At 37.4% G+C, this 19,189-nt stretch overlaps 1 protein-coding gene across 12 annotated transcripts in view; it reads left to right on the forward strand.

Moving 5' to 3' along the window:
- Nucleotides 1–19,189, forward strand: part of RAD51B (RAD51 paralog B) — a 682,017-nt gene that overhangs the window by 17,160 nt on the left and 645,668 nt on the right. For all 12 annotated transcript variants that reach the window (XR_013386416.1, XR_013386415.1, XR_013386417.1 and 9 more), the window contains one exon: nt 9,002–9,138. Coding sequence is in view for 8 of the 12 variants with exons in the window: in XM_077909744.1 (XP_077765870.1) it covers nt 9,002–9,138 (137 nt within the window). In the remaining 4 variants the exon portion in view is untranslated. The remainder of the gene's footprint in view (nt 1–9,001; nt 9,139–19,189) is intronic.

The following is a 19,189-nucleotide window of genomic DNA, read 5'->3' on the forward strand; positions in this document are numbered from 1 at the left end:
GTGAACATCAGGGATTCTTTCATTTTAGGAGTTTTTTTTCTTAAATGTCTTTAAAGTTGTATATATCTAATATCTGTATATCTGTATTTGCATACTTATGGATTTGTTATATATTGCTGCTTAACAAATCATTCCAAAGTTTAGTGGATAAAAACTGCAAGAAATATTATGTTTCTGTGAGTCAGGAATTCAAGAACATCTTAGCTGGTTTTCTGGTTATGATCTCTCATGAGATTATGTCAAGGTATTGGTGAGGCTGCAGTCATCTGAAAACATGACTGGAGTTGGGGGAAGATGCTTCTAAGATGGCTTGCATATATGGCTGGAAGTTGGTCCTGGCTGTTACTGGAAGGCTCAGTTATTGGCCACCTGGACCTCTCCACTGTTTGCCTGTCTTCATGACATGACAGTTGACTTTCCCTAGAGTAAGAGATCTTAGAGAACAAAGTAGAAATGGCAATGTCTTTTATGGCCTAGCTTTGGAAGATACATGGCATTACTTCTGCTATATTCTATTACACAGACACACCTGTTACAGTGTGGGAGGGGACACAGAAGGGTGTGAATACCAGAATGAGATCACTGGGTCCTTCTTAGAGCCTGGCTATCACTATATATGTGTATTTACATATATATGTGTGTGTGTCTGTGTATATCTGTGTGTAAGCTTTAAAAAACTTTACATTATTACCTCTCCGTTCTCAGAGACTTTGTGGTAAGCAGAATTCTAAAATGGCCTCCCAAGGATGCTCTGCCATAATCCTGTAACCTGTGACTATGATGAGGTATTCCCGTTATTATGGTATGTTATATGACACAATTGACTTTAAGAGAGAGGGATTATTCTGATCTACTTCCACGGGCCCTTGAAAGCTGAGCTCTCTCTGGCTAAAGAAGAAGGAGAAATGAGAAAGATTCAAAACACAAAGGTGGAAAGGGCCATGTGAGAAGGAATGTAGGTGGCCTCTAGAAGCAGTGACCAGCCCTTGGATGACAGCCAGAAAGGAAATAGGGAACTCAGACACACAGCTGCAGAGTAGTGGATTGCTCAGCTGGCACCTAGATTTTGGTCCTTAGAGACTGAGCAGAGAATCCGGTCAAGCCCATCCAGGCTAACTTACAAAAGTGTGAGATAAGAAATGGGTATTGTCTTAGGCTGTTAAATTTGTGGTAATCTGTTACAGAACAATAGAGAACTAAATGGTATCAATGGAAATGTCTAATTTTTTTAAAAAGATTTTATTTATTTATTCATGAGAGACACAGAGAGAGAGAGAGGAGAGAGAGAGAGAGAGAGAGAGGCAGAGACATAGCCAGAGGGGGAGAGAGAGAGAGAGAGAGGCAGAGACATAGCCAGAGGGAGAAGCAGGCTCCATGCAGGGAGTCCAGTGTGGGACTCGATCCCGGGACCAGGGGATCACACCCTGAGCTGAAGGTAGATGCCCAACCACTGAGCCACCCAAGCATCCTTGGAGGTGCCTAATTAATTGTATTGCATGATCTTTGTTTCTGGTTAAAAGGTCAAACCTACAATCCCCAATATCAGGTAGAAGTTAGATCTGGTGGAGGTGAGAGAGAGGTAGAGTAACTGGTAGAATAAGCTTAGATGAGGCCTGGAGACAACTGAGGGAGTAAGAATAAGTCTGGAAACATTCTGGTGGCATTTTTATAGCTGCTCTTTCCTGACTCTAACTTCCAAATTCCCTAATTTCTTTATCCCCAGTTTTGATTGATGTGAACTTCACTGAATCTTTGTATATGCAGTTATAGCGCACCAAGATCAAAAGTAGAACTAGAGAAGCACTACTCATGCCAAAAGCAGAAGCAGCGGAGGAGAAACCAAAGAGAAACCAATTCTGCTGAATCACAGATCAAATTGAACTAGAGGGCTTTGTCCCATTCCCTGAGAACATCAAATTCCTTACTTGTGGAATATATAAGCAGATAATTCTGCGTATGTTATTACTGACTATTGGTAGTAAAGATACATTTGAAATTTAAAGTTTAAAAGGTTACATTATATGGAGGTCAAACCACATGGTAGCCTTCTCATAAGGGTATGTACATTAAATCAGTGTTTCTGAGTCTTGTTTTCATTTTCTTCCCTAAGGAGCTTTTTAGTCATTTTTCTTTTCTTTTCTTTTCTTTTCTTTTCTTTTCTTTTCTTTTCTTTTCTTTTTTCTTTTCTAAATGTTTTTTTTTTAATTTTTATTTATTTATGATAGTCACACACAGAGAGAGAGGCAGAGACACAGGCAGAAGGAGAGGCAGAGACACAGGCAGAGGGAGAAGCAGGCTCCATGCACTGGGAGCCTGACGTGGGATTCGATCCCGGGTCTCCAGGATCGCGCCCTGGGCCAAAGGCAGGCGCTAAACCGCTGTGCCACCCAGGGATCCCTCTTTTTTCTTTTCTTCTTTCTCTCTTTCTCTCTTTCTCTCTTTCTCTCTTTCTCTCTTTCTTTCTTTCTTTCTTTCTTTCTTTCTTTCTTTCTTTCTTTCTTTCTCTTTCAAATATTTTATTTATTTGAGAGAGACAAGCAGGAGTGGGGTGGGGAGAGGGGCAGAGGGAGAGGGAGAAGCGTACTCCCCATTGAGCAGGTAGCTTGACATAGGGCTCGATTCCAGGACCCCAAGATCATGACCTGAGCCAAAGGCAGACGCTCAGCCAACTGAGCCATCCAGGTGCCCCAACATTTTCTTTTTCTTTTCCTTTTTTTTTTTTTTTTCATTTTCTTTTTCTAATGAAGTTCCCCCCATGAGATTTTAATACCAGAAATACACTGTATACCTATTTATGTACTGTGTGTATATCTGTGTTTTATACAGTAAAAGTAGTGAAAGAGTAAAATCTCCATTCTCCCCTATCAAAACCCTCACCCTTCCGGTCAAGATCACCCCTGCTGAAAATGCAAAATAAAGTTGCTAATGTCATTTGGCAAAATTAAGGTTGTATTTAAAGGGATCACCAAAAACGTGTTTTCATATTGTAATCCTGAAGTTATTGGACTAGAGAACTGGTCCAAACTCATGTCAATTAAAAGGGATGTGTATCTGCATATCTTTGTTCAAGGGTACCTCTGAAGAGTAAACCTGTGAAGCACTGCCAAATCTTTACAACATTTAAGGATGATTATACCCAGATCCTTGTTCTACATACTAAGAAGGGATGTAGCACATTTTAATTTTATTTGTATTTCCTGATTCATTTCTATGCTTTGTTCATGATTTAAGGAGACCAGGTGTCCTCCTTGAGTGGGTCAGTTTTGCTTTGGAAATGACCATTCTACTATCCTGAAAAGCAGGATGCCAGGGTCCTATTTTGGCATCCTTATTTTTCCTCAGAACAGTTTAATATACAGTTCTTTTTCTTTCTTATTGGCAAGGTTAGTTGTGGCCTGCAAGATCACAGGAGCGAATAAGGCAGGGTTGTAAACTTAAATGCCTACAAGGTCCAAGCATGTCATAAAAATGCATAAACAATGAAGTATAAGACATAAATGTTGATTAGTCAGTTTTGACTGCTTATCCTGCTTACTACAGCAGCAAACATTTATTTTTCTTGCCCATGGGTGTGTAGGTTGGCCAAGATGGATCTCATCTTTAAAATACAGTCAGGTTAAGGTGTGCTCCACGTGTAACAACAACAGTAGGTTTACTAGGGAGAAATTTCTAATTGGCGTTCCTTGACTGTAATTCACTGACATGGTTTGTTTACCCTGCCTAGTGTTTTGAAAGGCAAGATAACCAGGCCTCTGTCCTAATACAGGAGTTTAGCAGTTGTGGTTGATTGGGTCATTGTTCCTAATTCTTCACTCACTTCCAGCTTTAGAAATAAACGTCTTTCTCCATAAAGGTTTCAAAGAATCTTTTATATGGCACATGTTATATGATTGTTAAATGAATGATTATTCCCTTGATATTGTTTGATGTTTTTTTTAACTGTGAGGCTTGGGGTACTTGTCATTTCCGTGTCCTCTTGTGTTCCCCACCCTTCTTCTTTTTTTGTCCCTTGCCATGTATTTGAAAGACAGCAGTTGTTAATATGAAATAAGAGGGAGTGATGGAGAAAGTCCAAGGTATAAAATCTTCCACGTGTTGTAAAGTGATTTAAGATTAAGGTTTTTTAGGGAAGGCAAAGTGCTATCTGGCCTTTCTGAAATTGTCTGAGATTTTGTTTGCTTGTTTTAGGATTTTGAGAATTAGTTATTTTTAAAATGAATTCTGTAGGTCTGAAGGTCTAATCATATTTCTACATAATTGTAGAGCAAATGGAGATAAATGATGGGTGAGGGGTGTCATTAAAAAAAAGATACAAAATTTTCACAAGCTCTTTTCCCAGATCAGAACCAGGCAGTCCTTAAATTTTCTTGGGTGAAGTATTGGCTTGGTGGATGGCCCATCCTGTTGCCTCCACCTTGAATGAGAGGAGAGTTAACTTGGTTTTAGGTCCTAATGGGTCCAGGTTTCACAATCATCTCAATCATTCAGTTTCACTAAAGATTAAAATGACTAGGCTTCATTTTTACTTCAGAACAATTAGACTTTCTTTTCTTGAGATTAATTCTCTTCCTTTTTTTTTTTTTAAATTCTCTTTTTTAAACGAATTATTAATATCTGCTTTCTTGTTAATAGTCGAGTGATCTTTACCACTGGTTATTTCTTTCAGTTCTTTTATTTCTCAGGCGGGGTTGAGGCTCACAATCTAAACTCCATGAAGCTGATTGTATTTTACTGGTGTCTTCAGTGTGTAAGTGGTGTATTCACTGAGTTTCCAAGAAGCAACTAACTGAGACTTTCTGGTTTGGCATGTTCTCTCTTTCTAACCACCATTGGAGCTGAACCTGGGAACTGAACACAACTTGAAATTTTGTGGTTTGGCTGGTAGAATTCAGAGCTAAACTATCTGAAGCTAAAAATTATTAATGTTGAAATGTTTTAACCCACTAAGTAAACCTGAAAAAATAATGAAATTTAACTCCAGTCAGCCCATCAGAATTGCATACAGCATACATTTTTTTGAGTCTAGGAAGAGAGTGAAAAATATATGAAGAGGATCTGAGATTGCTAAAGAAATAGAAATTAGTTATGATAGCTTAAAATAATGTAATTATCGAACTTTAAATGCAAAATAAAAACAAAACAAACCCAGAATTCTTATAAAGTTATTCACATAACGTTCTACTTTTCCCAAGACTATACTGAATAGTACCTGAAAATAATGAAGTAGGAAAAAAATGCCGGTTATACTTGTTTAACTTTTCCGATTTTTTTTACATGTTTTCTTTAAAGATGGAACAATAAGAGAATACCTTACATTTTCTTGGGACTTGATATGTTACTTAATGTTTTCATATGTATCATTTTAATTAAAATGGTGGCTTGTTTTACCTTTCCACTAAAAATCACAAAGCGTTTAATGGGTTTAAGCTCATTAAATCTCAGACCCTGTCTAAAACCTGGTGTGTACATAGTACGTATAGAAAGGCTGCTGTCTGTTCCTCCCATTAGTTAGCATCCTGAAGAGTAACCATTTTTCATTTTCTAGATCCACTTTCAACTTTTACGGACCAAAGTTACCTTTCCTCTGATTTCTGATGATTAACTTGATCCATGCTGTCTTTGATAATGATAAAAGGTCTGTGAAGAGTGTTTGGGGCTCTTTAAAATTAGCAGTTTCCAAAGCGGAGTATGTAAGATGGTCCATTAGGTTGTGGGAAAATTTTTTTGAACTTTTATTGGTATTTCAACCTAAAAAATGAAGTAAACCTTAATTAGGTTTAACATATAGATGGACACTGGCATCTTCACTTCGTCTGTATGTCAGACTGTCATGTGTCAGGTATAGTCCATGAGGAAGTGATACAGAAGATCGACAGAAGCACCTTGCTGCACCTTCCCAGCATACTGGGATGAATTGTACATGTACCTAGTTAGGTGGATTTTGTTTTTAACTAAGCCAAATCTCACAAAACAGACAAATGGCATAAAAAGATTCCTGCAAAGAAACTATATATTGGAGACCATACTAGTAATGTGGTAGCAGTGAACCACATGCATAGACAAGTCAGAGCTAATGAATCTCCCCTGACTAATGAAGTAAAAGTCAATGACAGTCTGATTCCCTCTGAGAATACACCCAAAAAAATTTGAAATTCTGAAGATAATTTGATATACCAAATTATATTCATTATCATTTATTAATGAAACTTTTGTTCTTTTTTTTTGTCCCTTGAAATACTGAGTAATGGTAGTAGGAAGCCATCAAAATTAAGAAACACACAGGATAGGGGTACCTGGGTACCTCTGTTGGTTAAGCACCCGATTCTTGATTTTGGCTCAGGTCATGATCTCAGGGTGGTGGGATTGAGCCCTGAGTTTGGTTCCCTGCTTGGTGGGGAATCTGTTTGAGATTCTCTCTCTCTCTCTCACTTTCTCTCTCTCTCTGCCCTTCACCCCTACTCAGGCTCTCTTCCTCTCAAATAAATCTTAAAAATCTGTCAACTAATAAGATATGAGGGGCACCTTGGTAGCTCAGTCAGTTAAGCATATGCCTTCGGCGCAGGTCATGATCTTGGGGTCCTGGGATTGAGCCCTGAGTGGGGCTCCCTGCTCAGCGGGGAGTCTGCTTCTCCCTCTCCTGTCTCTGCTCCCCCACCCCCCGCTTATGTACGCACACACTCTCTCTCTCAAATAAATAAACAAAATCTTAAAAAATAAGATATGAAACTATTTTTAAATGCTTATTTAAAAATTTTTAATCCCTATCTTATGTGTGCTTTATATTATCTATAATGTATTAGTAAAATAGTGTGTATATAATAAACATGCATACATTGGAAGACCATACTAAATTTTGTCTGTTTTTGGTTGGTCTGACTATGTAATCAAAAATTTTGGAGACCCCTTTTCTTTTCTTTCTTTTTTTTTTTAAACCACAAAAGGGATATTTATTTACAGTATCAGATCCAAAACAAGAAGGCAAAGTATCCCCACACTGGACCTTAGCTGGGAACATGCACTATCAGCAACTCAAATATTTTGTTGCTCTGTTCATACCTAGGGATGACCATGAGAGTGTCTTGAGTATTGATTTTGGGGGTTATAAAAAATTTTTTTAGTGAGTAGGAGAATCCCCAAACACGGGAGTCATGGACAGTGAGGTCCTTTAATCTGGCTTGCATTACCCATAAATTAAAAAAAAAAAAAAAAAAAGACTCTCTTTGTCTAATAAAATAGGTTATTTAAATTTGAGGTTCATATTTGTAATGTGAGACTTTGTAATGTGGTAGATAAGTATAATTAATATTCAAGCCCTATTACTGATTCTCTAATGACCTTGTGGAGACCCCTTTTCATTGATTATTCATGATCTGGCAAACTGTTATTGGTAGCAACACTTTATCCTGAAAGTCTAAATCACTGTGTAGAGATTATAATAAATCAGCATGTAGTATGTAACTTGTGAGCTTTTGTTTTTTAATGTTGAGCCTTGATAAATGAAAGTTAGCTTCAGTCTAAATTTTAAGACGGTAGCTCTCAAAAGTATACAGCAGCATAAGCATCACCTGGGAATTTATTAGAAATATAAATTCTTAGGCTACATCCCGGATCTATGGAACCAGAGATGCTGGTTAATAAGCTTGCCAGGGAATTCCAATGCTCACTTAAGTTTGAGAACCACTGGTGTAAATTATGTAGACTCATTGATCATCCCTTCTTATTTCTTCCTACTTGGTATATCTGAGACTGTTTATTCAAATATTTATAATCTTAGTCTTAGCTCAGACTTTCTCATCTCTCCCTGAGATTTTTTTTTGCTCTTCCTTCCCTCTTGTTCTTTTCCCTTCCTTTGTGAAAAATGTGTGTTAAAGTCATTAGTGTTATTTTCACAAAAGGGGGAGTGTTTTGATTCCTAAAATTTGGAAGTCACCACCAATGTGATAAATAGCATGTGTTTTAAAGTTTTTTTTTTTAATTTTTTATTTATTTATGATAGTCACAGAGAGAGAGAGAGAGAGAGAGGCAGAGACACAGGCAGAGGGAGAAGCAGGCTCCATGCACCAGGAGCCCGACGTGGGATTCGATCCTGAGTCTCCAGGATCACGCCCTGGGCCAAAGGCAGGCACTAAACCGCTGCGCCACCCAGGGATCCCAATAGCATGTGTTTTAAGGGGGGTATTTTTTAACATTTTCAAATTAATTTTTATTAACTACCTCTAGTTGGATTTGAATATGCATGTATATAAATTTTCTATTTTTTCTTATCTCTAGCTTCCTGATTTCAAATTTTATAATCTCAGATGGCTTTCCACCAACTAAAATTTCAAAACATACTTCAATGTATGAATCACCTAGATTCAACAATTGTTGAATTTTGTTATATTTGCTTAATCTCTCTCTGTATACACAGGCCCGTGTGTGCACATGCCTTTTTTATTTTTGTTGAAGCATTTGGAAATAAATTGTATACATCAGTGTTCTTCACCTCTAAATTCTTTACTGTTCACAATAAAGATCAAAGTAGCTTTTTAGGGGACTGGTACAAAATTGTTCTTTTAAAAGGCCAATTCATAAGAATGCTAAACCAATTAATAGAGCCTCTTAAATGTTTTCAAGTTCCTTCTATAAATGTCTTAATGAGGAAAAGATATAGAACTCCCAGTTCTGAATGTATAAATGCACCCTCCCGCCTCTCTCAACCAAAGCTTTTCATCTGAACTGCAGAACACAAAGCATGGTTTGAGTGACCATTTTCTCATTTTTCCCAAGGATGGTATCAAACTAGTACCAACCCAGACACATAAGGGAGAAGTTAATTCCTTACATACAATAGATGTATTAGAATGTTTGAAGAACATTCTAAGGAATGTTAAGAAACATTAAGGAACTCCAGGAGCCCAGATTAGTGGGACTGTGCAAGTGGCAAATTCTTAAGAGAATTTTGCTTTGACTAGCTTGTGATGTTTATATAAATAACTTAAAAAAAAATTTTTTTTTTAAGATTACAGGCCCACCAGGTTGTGGAAAAACTCAGTTTTGTATAATGATGAGCATTTTGGCCACATTACCTACCAACATGGGAGGATTAGAAGGAGATGTTGTGTACATCGACACAGAGTCAGCATTTAGTGCTGAAAGGTGGGAAATTTTATTCTTTTCTATTGTAATGTTTAATTTTGTAACTTATAGCATGTAACATTTTCAAACAGGTTAACATTTACCTTTCCTTTGTGAGAATGCAGAATGCTAGGTACTGTTTTAAATGAATTTTCCTTTTAAAATTAACACAGGAAGCAGTTTCTTTTTGTCTTTTCTATCGCTTTGTCATTGGTTTAAGGGAGGTTCCTGGATAAGCTCCATTTCAGGAAGTCAGGAAGAAAGAAGTTTAAGAAACAGAAAGGGATGTAAGTGGAAATGGGGAAGAGGGAAAATTAATAAAAAAGAAAAAAGGTAAGGTGCTTTGTAACTAATTTCTAGTTGGAAGTAAAATATTAGTGAATGGAATAGTTGCAAATTTCAAAATATATTTTGATTGAGAGGTATTTCACTTCGGTCTCTGCAATAGTATGGTAAGAAACACACTGATGGTAAGTGTACCTATCCTTGGAAAGGAAAGATTTCCTTAATTTGGCTGGGACCTTTAACATTGTATGAAAGGCATTTGGTTATTTGGGTAATTCTGTACACCTGAAAATAAGTTTGCCCTTCTTCAACCTTCCCCCCCCAACCCCCCTCCTCAGTTCTGATTGACTTTCATGAGCATAGTACTTATAGGTCTGGAGAATGATTCAATTCTGTTCTTTTAGTCAAGGTGTAGTATAGGTATAGTCCTTTGAGTCTTTCTTTAACTCTGTCATTATAAGTCACATTTCTCTCTTATTTTTCTCTAAGGATACTAGTTAGATCAAAGTGTATTCCTTGACCAGATAAGTTCCAAATGGATTGTTTTGCATAGGGCTTATTTGCTTTGTTCTGTTTTGCTTGGTTATCTATTCTAAATATATGCCACTGGTTTGTCAGCTTTGTGAATTTGTGTTATATCTTTATCTTCAAAGCCAAATCTAGTGACTGACACATATTAACTGCTCAGAAAATGTTTGATAAATGAATTGACAGGTGTTACTCTCAACTGTGAAATCCAGATACCATTTCCTATTAAAAGGAATGAGAATTCTTGGAGAAATGGCTGCTTCCAGCACTAGAGTGGGAAATTTTTAAGTTGAGTCTGAAACATCATTATCAGATACCAAGGAAGCTCTCAAAGACTACTTTGTACTTAGGGGTCAACCTGAACAGGCTCTCGTGGCCAAAGATGGGACAAATTGACCACCAATAAGAATGACAGTAAGTTAAAACCCATAAAATATGTTTAAATTCATGAATTTATATAAGGAAATGAACAGCAGCTAATTGATTAGTATTGAAAATTTTGGAGAAGCAACTCATTATTTTGAAAATGAATTTTAAAAAAAGGAAATCGGGGGATCCCTGGGTGGCTGAACGGTTTAGCACCTGCCTTTGGCCCAGGACGCCATCCTGGAATCCCGGGATCGAGTCCCACGTCGGGCTCCCTGCATGGGATCGAGTCCCACGTCGGGCTCCCTGCATGGAGCCTGCTTCTCCCTCTGCCTGTGTCTCTGCCTCTCTCTCTCTCTCTCTCTCTCTCTCTCTCTCTATGTCTATCATAAATCAATCAATCAATCAATCTTTAAAAAAAAGAAATGAAATATCTATTCTTTTTCTATATGAACTCTATTACTAAATAACAAATAGGTCTTTTTAGAGGAGGAGTATTCCAGTAATAAAGGAAGAAGGAATGATAGAATGTTACCAAATTACAAACCTTAACAATCTAACAGATCTAGACATTGAATATTGTGATATAATGAGAAATCCGTATTTTGTCTTTGTCCTGATTCTTGGCCACAGATCTTCTAAAACCTTTGGAATTTCCTGAGTAATAGAGGTGCCAGGAGTATCATTTGTTATTCATAATCAGCCCCTTTCAACCTAATCTTAGTTTATGCTAATGAGATGACTTGGTGGGCCCCTGGATGGCTTCAGATGGGAGCTGGTTGCAGATCAGGATGTTATAATAAGATTATAGGATTGGAACTTTCAGCTCCACCCATCCCCCTTCCCCCAACCTCTGTGGAAGAGAAAGAGACTGGTAACTGGTTAATTGCCAGTGGCTGATGCTTTAATCAATAATGCTTATGTAATGGAGTCTCTACAAAAATCTCTGAATGATAGGGTTTGGAGAGCTTCTGGGTTGGTAAAACACATCAAGGTGCTGAGAGGGTGGTGTGCCTTGGAGCCCTCTCCCATTTTTTTTTTTTAAGATTTTATTTATTTATTCATAAGAGACACACAGAGAGAGGCAGAAATAACAGCCAGAGGGAGGGACAGGCTCTCCACAGGGAGCTTGATGCAGAACTCTCCCAGGACCGGGGGATCACTACCTGAGCCAAAGGCAGACGCTCAACCACCAAGCCACCCAGGTGCCCAGAGCCCTCCCCCATCTTTTCCTGAGTTGTATCTTTTATTTTTTGTAATAACTTGGTAATAGTAAGTAAAGTGCCTTACTGAGTTCTGTGCACCGTATTAGTGAAATTATTGAATTTGAAGAGGGGTGTGTGGGAACTCCTGATTTGTAGTTGCTCAGTTGGTCAAAAGTAGTAGTAGTAGTAGTAGTAGTAGTAGTAGTAGTAGTAGTCCCAGAGTTCCAGAACTTGTGATTAATGTCCCAAGTTGGGAGGGCAGTCTTGTGGGTCTGAGCCCTTAAACTGTGGGGTCTGAGCTAATTCCTGGTAGTTAAGTGTCAGATACACAGTTGGTGTATATAAGGAATTAAACAATTGCATGGTATGGAAAACCCAAACATTTGCTATCAGAAGTGTGGTGAGTAAAAACAGTTCATAAACATAAAAGGCTACTAGCATCACAAAAAAGAAAACTAGTCATTGTGGTACCTCCTGATATAAGAATAGTCAAGTCTGAATGTGATCAAGCTTTCAGATCCAACTACCAGTTTACAACATATACAGAGAAGAGACGAATATGTAAAACCACACCAGCAATATCCAAACTGGGAAATGACAGAATAAATGATTGTTGGAGTTAGAGGAGGAACTTTTGGATTAAAAGAGATTTGAAAGTTATTATTGCCTTCATCATCTTATACCTTGCCTACATTACCTGTATACCTTAAACTTACACAATGTTATATGCCAATTATATCTCAATAAAACTGGGGAAAAAAGATATATTGGTCAAAAGCAATGTGATGAACTTACATGGATCTTAAATAAATCATTAAAAAGAACAGAAGCATAAACATATGAAGCCACTGAAAGTCTGAACACTGAAATATATTTGATGCTAACATTATTAAAGACATTCATTTACTGAGGTTGGCCAAATGAAAGGTACTCTTTAAAATGTCAATGACTAACCTTCAACTAACAAGCCAAAAAGAAGTTGGAAATGAGGAGGTAAAATTTTAGTTCCTTTAATGGAATTATGTTTCTTCCTTTTTTTTTTTTTTTAAGATGTTATTTTTAAGTAATCTCTACACTCAATGTGGGGCTTGAACTCAACAACCCCAAGATCAAGGGTTGCATGCTCTACTGACTAAGCCAGCTACGTGCCCCTGGAATTACATTTCATAATTCACAAGGAGCCTTTATGAAGGTCATTGGAGGATAGGGGTTGAAATTTATATTGTTTTTACTTTTCTAGTCTGTTCTCCACAGGCTGAAAGAGTGTGGTCATCTGGCTGCCACATGGATTGCATTCTGAGGTGTGGTGATAGGGTCAGGTGGAATAAAAAATACCAGTTCTCTTTTGACAAACTGCCCTTTGGAGAGTTTCTCATGGTGAGTCAGAGAATGGAGCTGGGTCTGTACTGTGGGGTCACATTTCATTTGTGCTATTACAGGACTACTTGACCCCTATTTGGATTTTTTTTGGGGAAGATTAATCAGTTAGGAAAGCTTTTTGCTGCAAGTAACTGAATACCCACAGAATAGTGAGTTGGTGGTCGTGGGCACTGATTCTGCCACTCAGTGATGATAGGGAGACTTAGGGCTGGTGCATTTTTAGGCATCTTGTCCAGTCAGTGGGAAAGGAGAGGACTAGCTATATGTTTTATTAGGAAAATATGTTTTTCCCAGAATGTCTCTTGCCCTCTTTTGGATTCCTTTTCATCCTCTGGAATTGTCCTGCAGATTTCTCACTGGACCACCCCTATATACAGGGTAGGGTGGGGAAAGGAGGGGAAGAGATTGTTATAATAAGCATGATGAGTTTCCTGGGGCTGGTTAACATTGTTGCCTGGATAAAATTGGAGTTCTCATGGTAAGAAGAAAAAAGAAGTGGGAATGGATGTTTGTAGGTAATTAATAGTGTCTGTCACCTCTGGGACTGTTTCTGGACTTAGAGAAGAGGTAAAAGCATGAAAATATGAGACTCAAATATGTCTTAGCTTTATGTATGCCTTTGTATGTAGCAGTGTCTTCATTTTGTGCCTATAAGCAAGCTATCAGATCAGTAGAAATGAGAACATGAATTGAAGGATTATTCTGAGGAAGGTTGAAGGATTTGTATAAAGAAGTGCCTTAGTAGCTCAGTTGGTTAAGTGTCTGACTCTTGATTTTGGCTTAGGTCATGATTTCAGGGTTGTGAGATAGCCCTACATCGAGCTCCATGCTGGGCATGGATCTTGGTTAAGATTCTCTCTCTCCCTGTAGCTCTCTTCACCCCCCACCCCTCTCCTTGTCTCTCTCTGAAGAAAAAAAAAACAACCCAATTTGCATATAGAGAACTTAATGTAAATGATAAAAAGTAGAATATAATTTTAATTTTTAAATAATAAATTGCTAGATACCTTTTTATGAAGGAGGAAAGAAAAAATAAAGGAGTAAATAAAAATTGCTTAAGTTTAAAATGCATTTTGAAAAAAGAAAACCTTATAGATGATGTATTAAAAGCACTTTGGAAAGATTAGTTATGTATATATTTTTAAAGATTATTTCAGAGAGAGAGAGCATGCACATACACAATGGGGAAGGGCAGAGGGAAAGGGAGAGAGAGAGAGTCCCAAGCAGATTCTGTGCTGGAGCCTGCTGTGGTGGGGCTCTATTTCACCATCCTGAGTCCATGACCTGAGCTGAAAGAAACCAAAAGTCGGTCATTCAACTAACTGTGCCGCTCAGGCATCCCAATTAGGTATATGTTTTAAGGAGTTTATTTTTGGGATGCCTGGGTGGCTCAGCTGTTGAGTGTCTGCCTTTGGCTCAGGGCATGATCCCGGAGTTCTGGGATCGAGTCCACATCAGGCTCCTTCATGGAGCCTGCTTCTCCCTCTGCCTTTGTCTCTGCCTCTTTCTCTGTGTCTCTCATGAATAAATAAAATCTTTAAAAAAAAGTTTATTTTTACATATCTTTGAGAAGATAATCTAAAATAGTATGTTAAGGGACACCTGGGTGACTCAGCGGTTGAGCATCTGCCTTTGGCTCAGGGCGTGATCCTGGGGTTCTGGGATCGAGTCCCACACCAGATTCCTTGTAAGGAGCCTGCTTCTCCCTCTGCCTATGTCTCTGCCTCTCTCTGTGTTTCTCATGAATAAATAAATAAAATATTAAAAAAATAAAATAAAATAGTATATGTTAAGTGTGTTCACCATAGACTGAAATTATATCTCCAAACTTATTAATAATTACATAATAGTAGAATCTAGTGCTAAGGTATTCAGGGACTACCTCGGCAAGAGGGGATTGATAAGTAAGTAGAGTTCTGGATCTCCCTTTCTCATTGATTCAGAAGAGTCTGCTTAAGATCTGATATAGTTATAGGTACTCTATGCTTACATACATTGAGAATATGGATAGATAGATTAATCTAGTGACTGTACATTTGGCAACCATGAGAATTCTGGTATATATGAATTGAGTGAATACTGTATTATCTGTTTTGGAGGTAATTAGGAAAGGATGGAACCAGAGGTTAAGAATAAAAAAGGAAGGATGGTAAATAGTAATAGATGTTTTCAAAATACAATTTTGGGGGCAGCCCCAGTGGCGCAGCGGTTTGGCGCCGCCTGCAGCCCAGGGCGTGATCCTGGAGACCCGGGATCGAGTCCCACGTCGGGCTCCCTGCATGGAGCCTGTTTCTCTCTCTGCCTGTGTCTCTGTCTGTCTCTCTCTCTCTCTGAATGAATAAATAAATAAATCTTTAAAAAAAAATACAATTTTGGGAGAAATAAAATGGATAAAAGAAGGTAAAACTAGGTCTTAGAACTGCAAGTGGGTATGTGTATGAGGCAAACTGAAGGATGAAATAAGAGATGGGGTCTGAGACTCTGGAAGGTATAGACCGGGGGAAGTGGAATATCAGTTTGGGAATTAAGGAGATGGAAGTGGGCAGTCCTGAGTTGTCATGAAATCAGAATAGCTCTGAAAACTAGGAAGAAATGTAGTTCAACAGGAGAGGAAGACATTAAATAATCACGAATGTGTAGAATTGTAACTATTATAAGTCCATGCACAAAGGAGAGGTTTATGTTGTATTGATACTATGTGGAAGCAGTGGTCAAGCTTAGATCTGAAGAGCTGCCTGTCACCTCTCAAGGTTTTAAGTATCCCATAGCTAGTGCCCTCCAATTCCCACCAGACTATTTAGAATGTCACTTTTTCTGAATAAATATATCAGGAGGGAGGCATATAGTGTTAGTGGCTATCCATGACTTTGGTTCATTAGAAAGATAATTACCAGTGTGGCCTTAAGACCATTTACTTATATATTTGTTGACATGAATCCAGGATCTGTGACCCAGGGGCAAACAATAGTGGGGAGAGAGAGACACTTTTTGAGATGGTTTCTTAAGTCTGGGTAGGTTTCACTTGAGTCTAATTTCAGCCACTTATCATTTGTGAATCTAGGTGAATTAGTGGGGAGATCTTGAAGAGGTTCTAAGATAGAGAATGAAATTAGTCATAAGTACTTATTAAAACAAAACTTTGGAATTTTCTGAAAGCTGTAAAGGACTAATAGATTCACACTGTTGTATTTATATCACAGTGCTGAACAAATCCATACTGAATTAATGAACAGGAAAATATTACATATGTACAAGCAGCTTTGAGGAACCATAAACTTCTATTTCAGCACATTTATGATGCTATATTTCAACTAGAATTTTGGAAAACTTTTTTTTTTTTTTTTTTTTTTTTTACATTAAGCATGTGTTTTGTTTCAAGTTGTCATGTGGTCACTAATGTAAAGCATTTAACTTTCCTTTTATACAAGAGCTGTGAAGTAACAGGGGGAACTAATAACAAAAACCTGGAATAGATCCAGTTTTTTCCACTTCAGTGAATGGTAATTCCATTCCTCCAGATTCTCATCCAATTAGTCAAGAAATCCCTTCCAGCTCTTCTTTTGAACTCTACCTTAAGTTCACTTCTAATCAGCTGAGCTCTTCTCCAGGTCAAGTCACCATCATCTCTTATCTGGACTACTGTGCTTTCACCCATACCCCATGTACAGCCTCTTTTCCATTTTGGTAGAGTGATTCTTTAAAAAAAAAAAAAAGAAAGAAAAAGAAGTCAGATCATGTCAGTTCGGCTTTCAGGTTTCTTATTTTACTAAATAATATCTAAATAAAATACCATAGACCTAAGGATCTTATGTGACCTTGGCCCCTGGCTAGCACTCTGACCTCATTTCCTCTTATTCTCCCTCTTGTTTCCTGTGTTCTAGCTATGTTGGCACCCTTGTTTATTCCTCGATCACTCCAGGCAACCCAAGCCCTTGTTATATATAATTCTCTTTTCCTATACACCATTCCATTGGATATATCCCATGGTTCATTTTCTCATCTCCCTTAAACCATTGCTTCAGTTCACCTTATTAAAGAGACTTTCCCAGGCCACTTTACATAAAATAGTACTTGCCTCTATCTGTCACAGTCTGTTCCCTCATTCTGGCTCATTTTTCTTGAGAGCACTTAATACCTGATATATAGTATATATTTATTTGTTTGTGCCTCTCAGTAGACTGTAAGTTCCACAAGGGAAGCTTTTTTGTTTTTGTTTTTGTTGTTGTTTTTCAGTGTCACCTAGAATCGTGCCTGGTGTTTAGTAGATCCTCAATAAATGTGTTTTTTTTTTTTTTTTTTTGAGATTTTATTTATTTATTTGAGAGAGAGACAGAGGGTGAGTGAGAGGGAGAATCTGAAGCAAACTGCACTGAGCACAAAGCCCAATGCAGGGCTTAATCCCACAACCTTGAGATCATGACCCAAGCAACCAAGAGTCAGACGCCTAACCAACTGAGCCACCCAGGCGCCCTTCACTAAATGTTTCAAATGAAGGAATCTTAAGTGCATACTTGAAAGGAATACTTTTTATGAAAAAGATGTCCACTAGATGGCATTGCTTTCAAACTTTCTGTAGTAAATGTCTGGGAACAAAAGATAGGATCTTTTCTGTTGTTCCTCTAACCAAGAAAGATACTTGTGATGAAGATTGTCACAATAAATTGCTATAATTAATATGAGGCATATAGATACTACATTTGTATTTGGTTTTTGATTTCTGTATTTTTTTAGATATCTTTTCTAAAATAAAAAAATACTTAGAAAACCTGATTATAGAAAATTATAGTGTATTGATATATAAATAACCATTTGATACAGTTATTTAGCATGGTAACTTTAAGTAAAGTCACTTTGTGTCCATACATTGACCACCTTCCTTCTGAGGGGCCTTAATGGAATGAGAGAGCCTTTTACCACTCAAGGCACCAGCTGAAATTCAGCCTAGTGTTGAAAGCAGAAAATTATTATTGTCTGTCAGCTATTCAGTTGTTGTTGCCAATGAGTTAGGTACTCACTGACTGAGATAAGTACTCAGTACCTAATCAACTGGGCGACCAGTTTTGGAAAACTTGCAGGTTTTTGGCAGATGTTGCCATACCTATCCTATTAAAAATTAGTGGGTTGCAAGCATCAGAGCTTTTATTTTAGCTGACTTCTCTGACCAGCTCCAAACTCAGCAAATAGTTACTTTAATCAAGAGACTTAGACGTTTTCCTCAAATCCTTAAAATGTACCTGTCCTGAGTGTGCCAATGTCATTCCATTTCTTCCTGCTTTCATCTCTTGTTGCTGCCTTTTTTCCACCCTGTGTGTCTCTCACAGGCGCTTTCCCTGAATGTTCATTTGATCCATTTTGTTCTCAGCCTGTACACATCTTTTGGTAAAGTAATTTTTCCTTCTCCTGTTCAACCTAATGATGCCTTTTTTTTCAATTATTCAAAATATACTTAAAAATATTATTGACCAGTTTTATTTTTCTCTTTCTCTATTTTAGATTTTTCTTTTTCACTTCTGGTTATAAATTATGTGAGAAACTTCTTTTGTTTATCTCCTTAAAGTTCTCAGCCTCTCCTTAGGACTCATTAACTATGTAGAAATGAAAACACTGTTCTTTGTACGTTTGTATCTTTAAATGGAACACAAAGTATAGGGTGATTCTTGTGTTTATAGTCCTTCCCCCCCCCCCCCCGCCCCCAGTCATCCTTGGATGGTTAAGTACCAGGCTGATAAAGTATCATTTTAAGTAGGAGACAATTTACTCAAAGATTTACACTTTTATATCTTTAACCAGAAATATTTGAAATTTCTAGTACTGAGCTCCATGTCCTAAGCTTTTATTGATGATATTTGCATCTGTTTGGCCTTGCCACTGTCCTACACTTGGCCTACCCCATGCATTAGATCAGGCCTTGAGTTCGGAATTAGAAAATCATTTTTTCTTTACTAAGGAAATATTGGACAACATCCATTTGTTTAGAAAATAATATCCTAAAAAAACAAAACAAAAAAAAAAAAGAAAGAAAATAATTTCCTGTTTACCAAGAAGGTATTGGGTAGCATTTATTTTGTATGTATTAAGTTTTAATTGAGAAAGCATATTTTTCTGTTCTAAGACATGGAGACTTAACTGATACTTGATTGTTACAATGATAATATTATATATTTGTTCAAATATATTTCATTCATGATGATGAAATAATTTTTCTTATTTACTAAACATATAGTCAAATTACCATTTATTGAAAAACGTATCTATTTCTAGAAAGATAAACCTCAGGACATTGTTGTGTACTTAACCTTAGATGAGAT

The sequence above is a fragment of the Canis aureus genome, chromosome 9 (genome assembly GCF_053574225.1).
Source record: "Canis aureus isolate CA01 chromosome 9, VMU_Caureus_v.1.0, whole genome shotgun sequence".
In the NCBI taxonomy this organism is placed as follows: domain Eukaryota; kingdom Metazoa; phylum Chordata; class Mammalia; order Carnivora; family Canidae; genus Canis; species Canis aureus.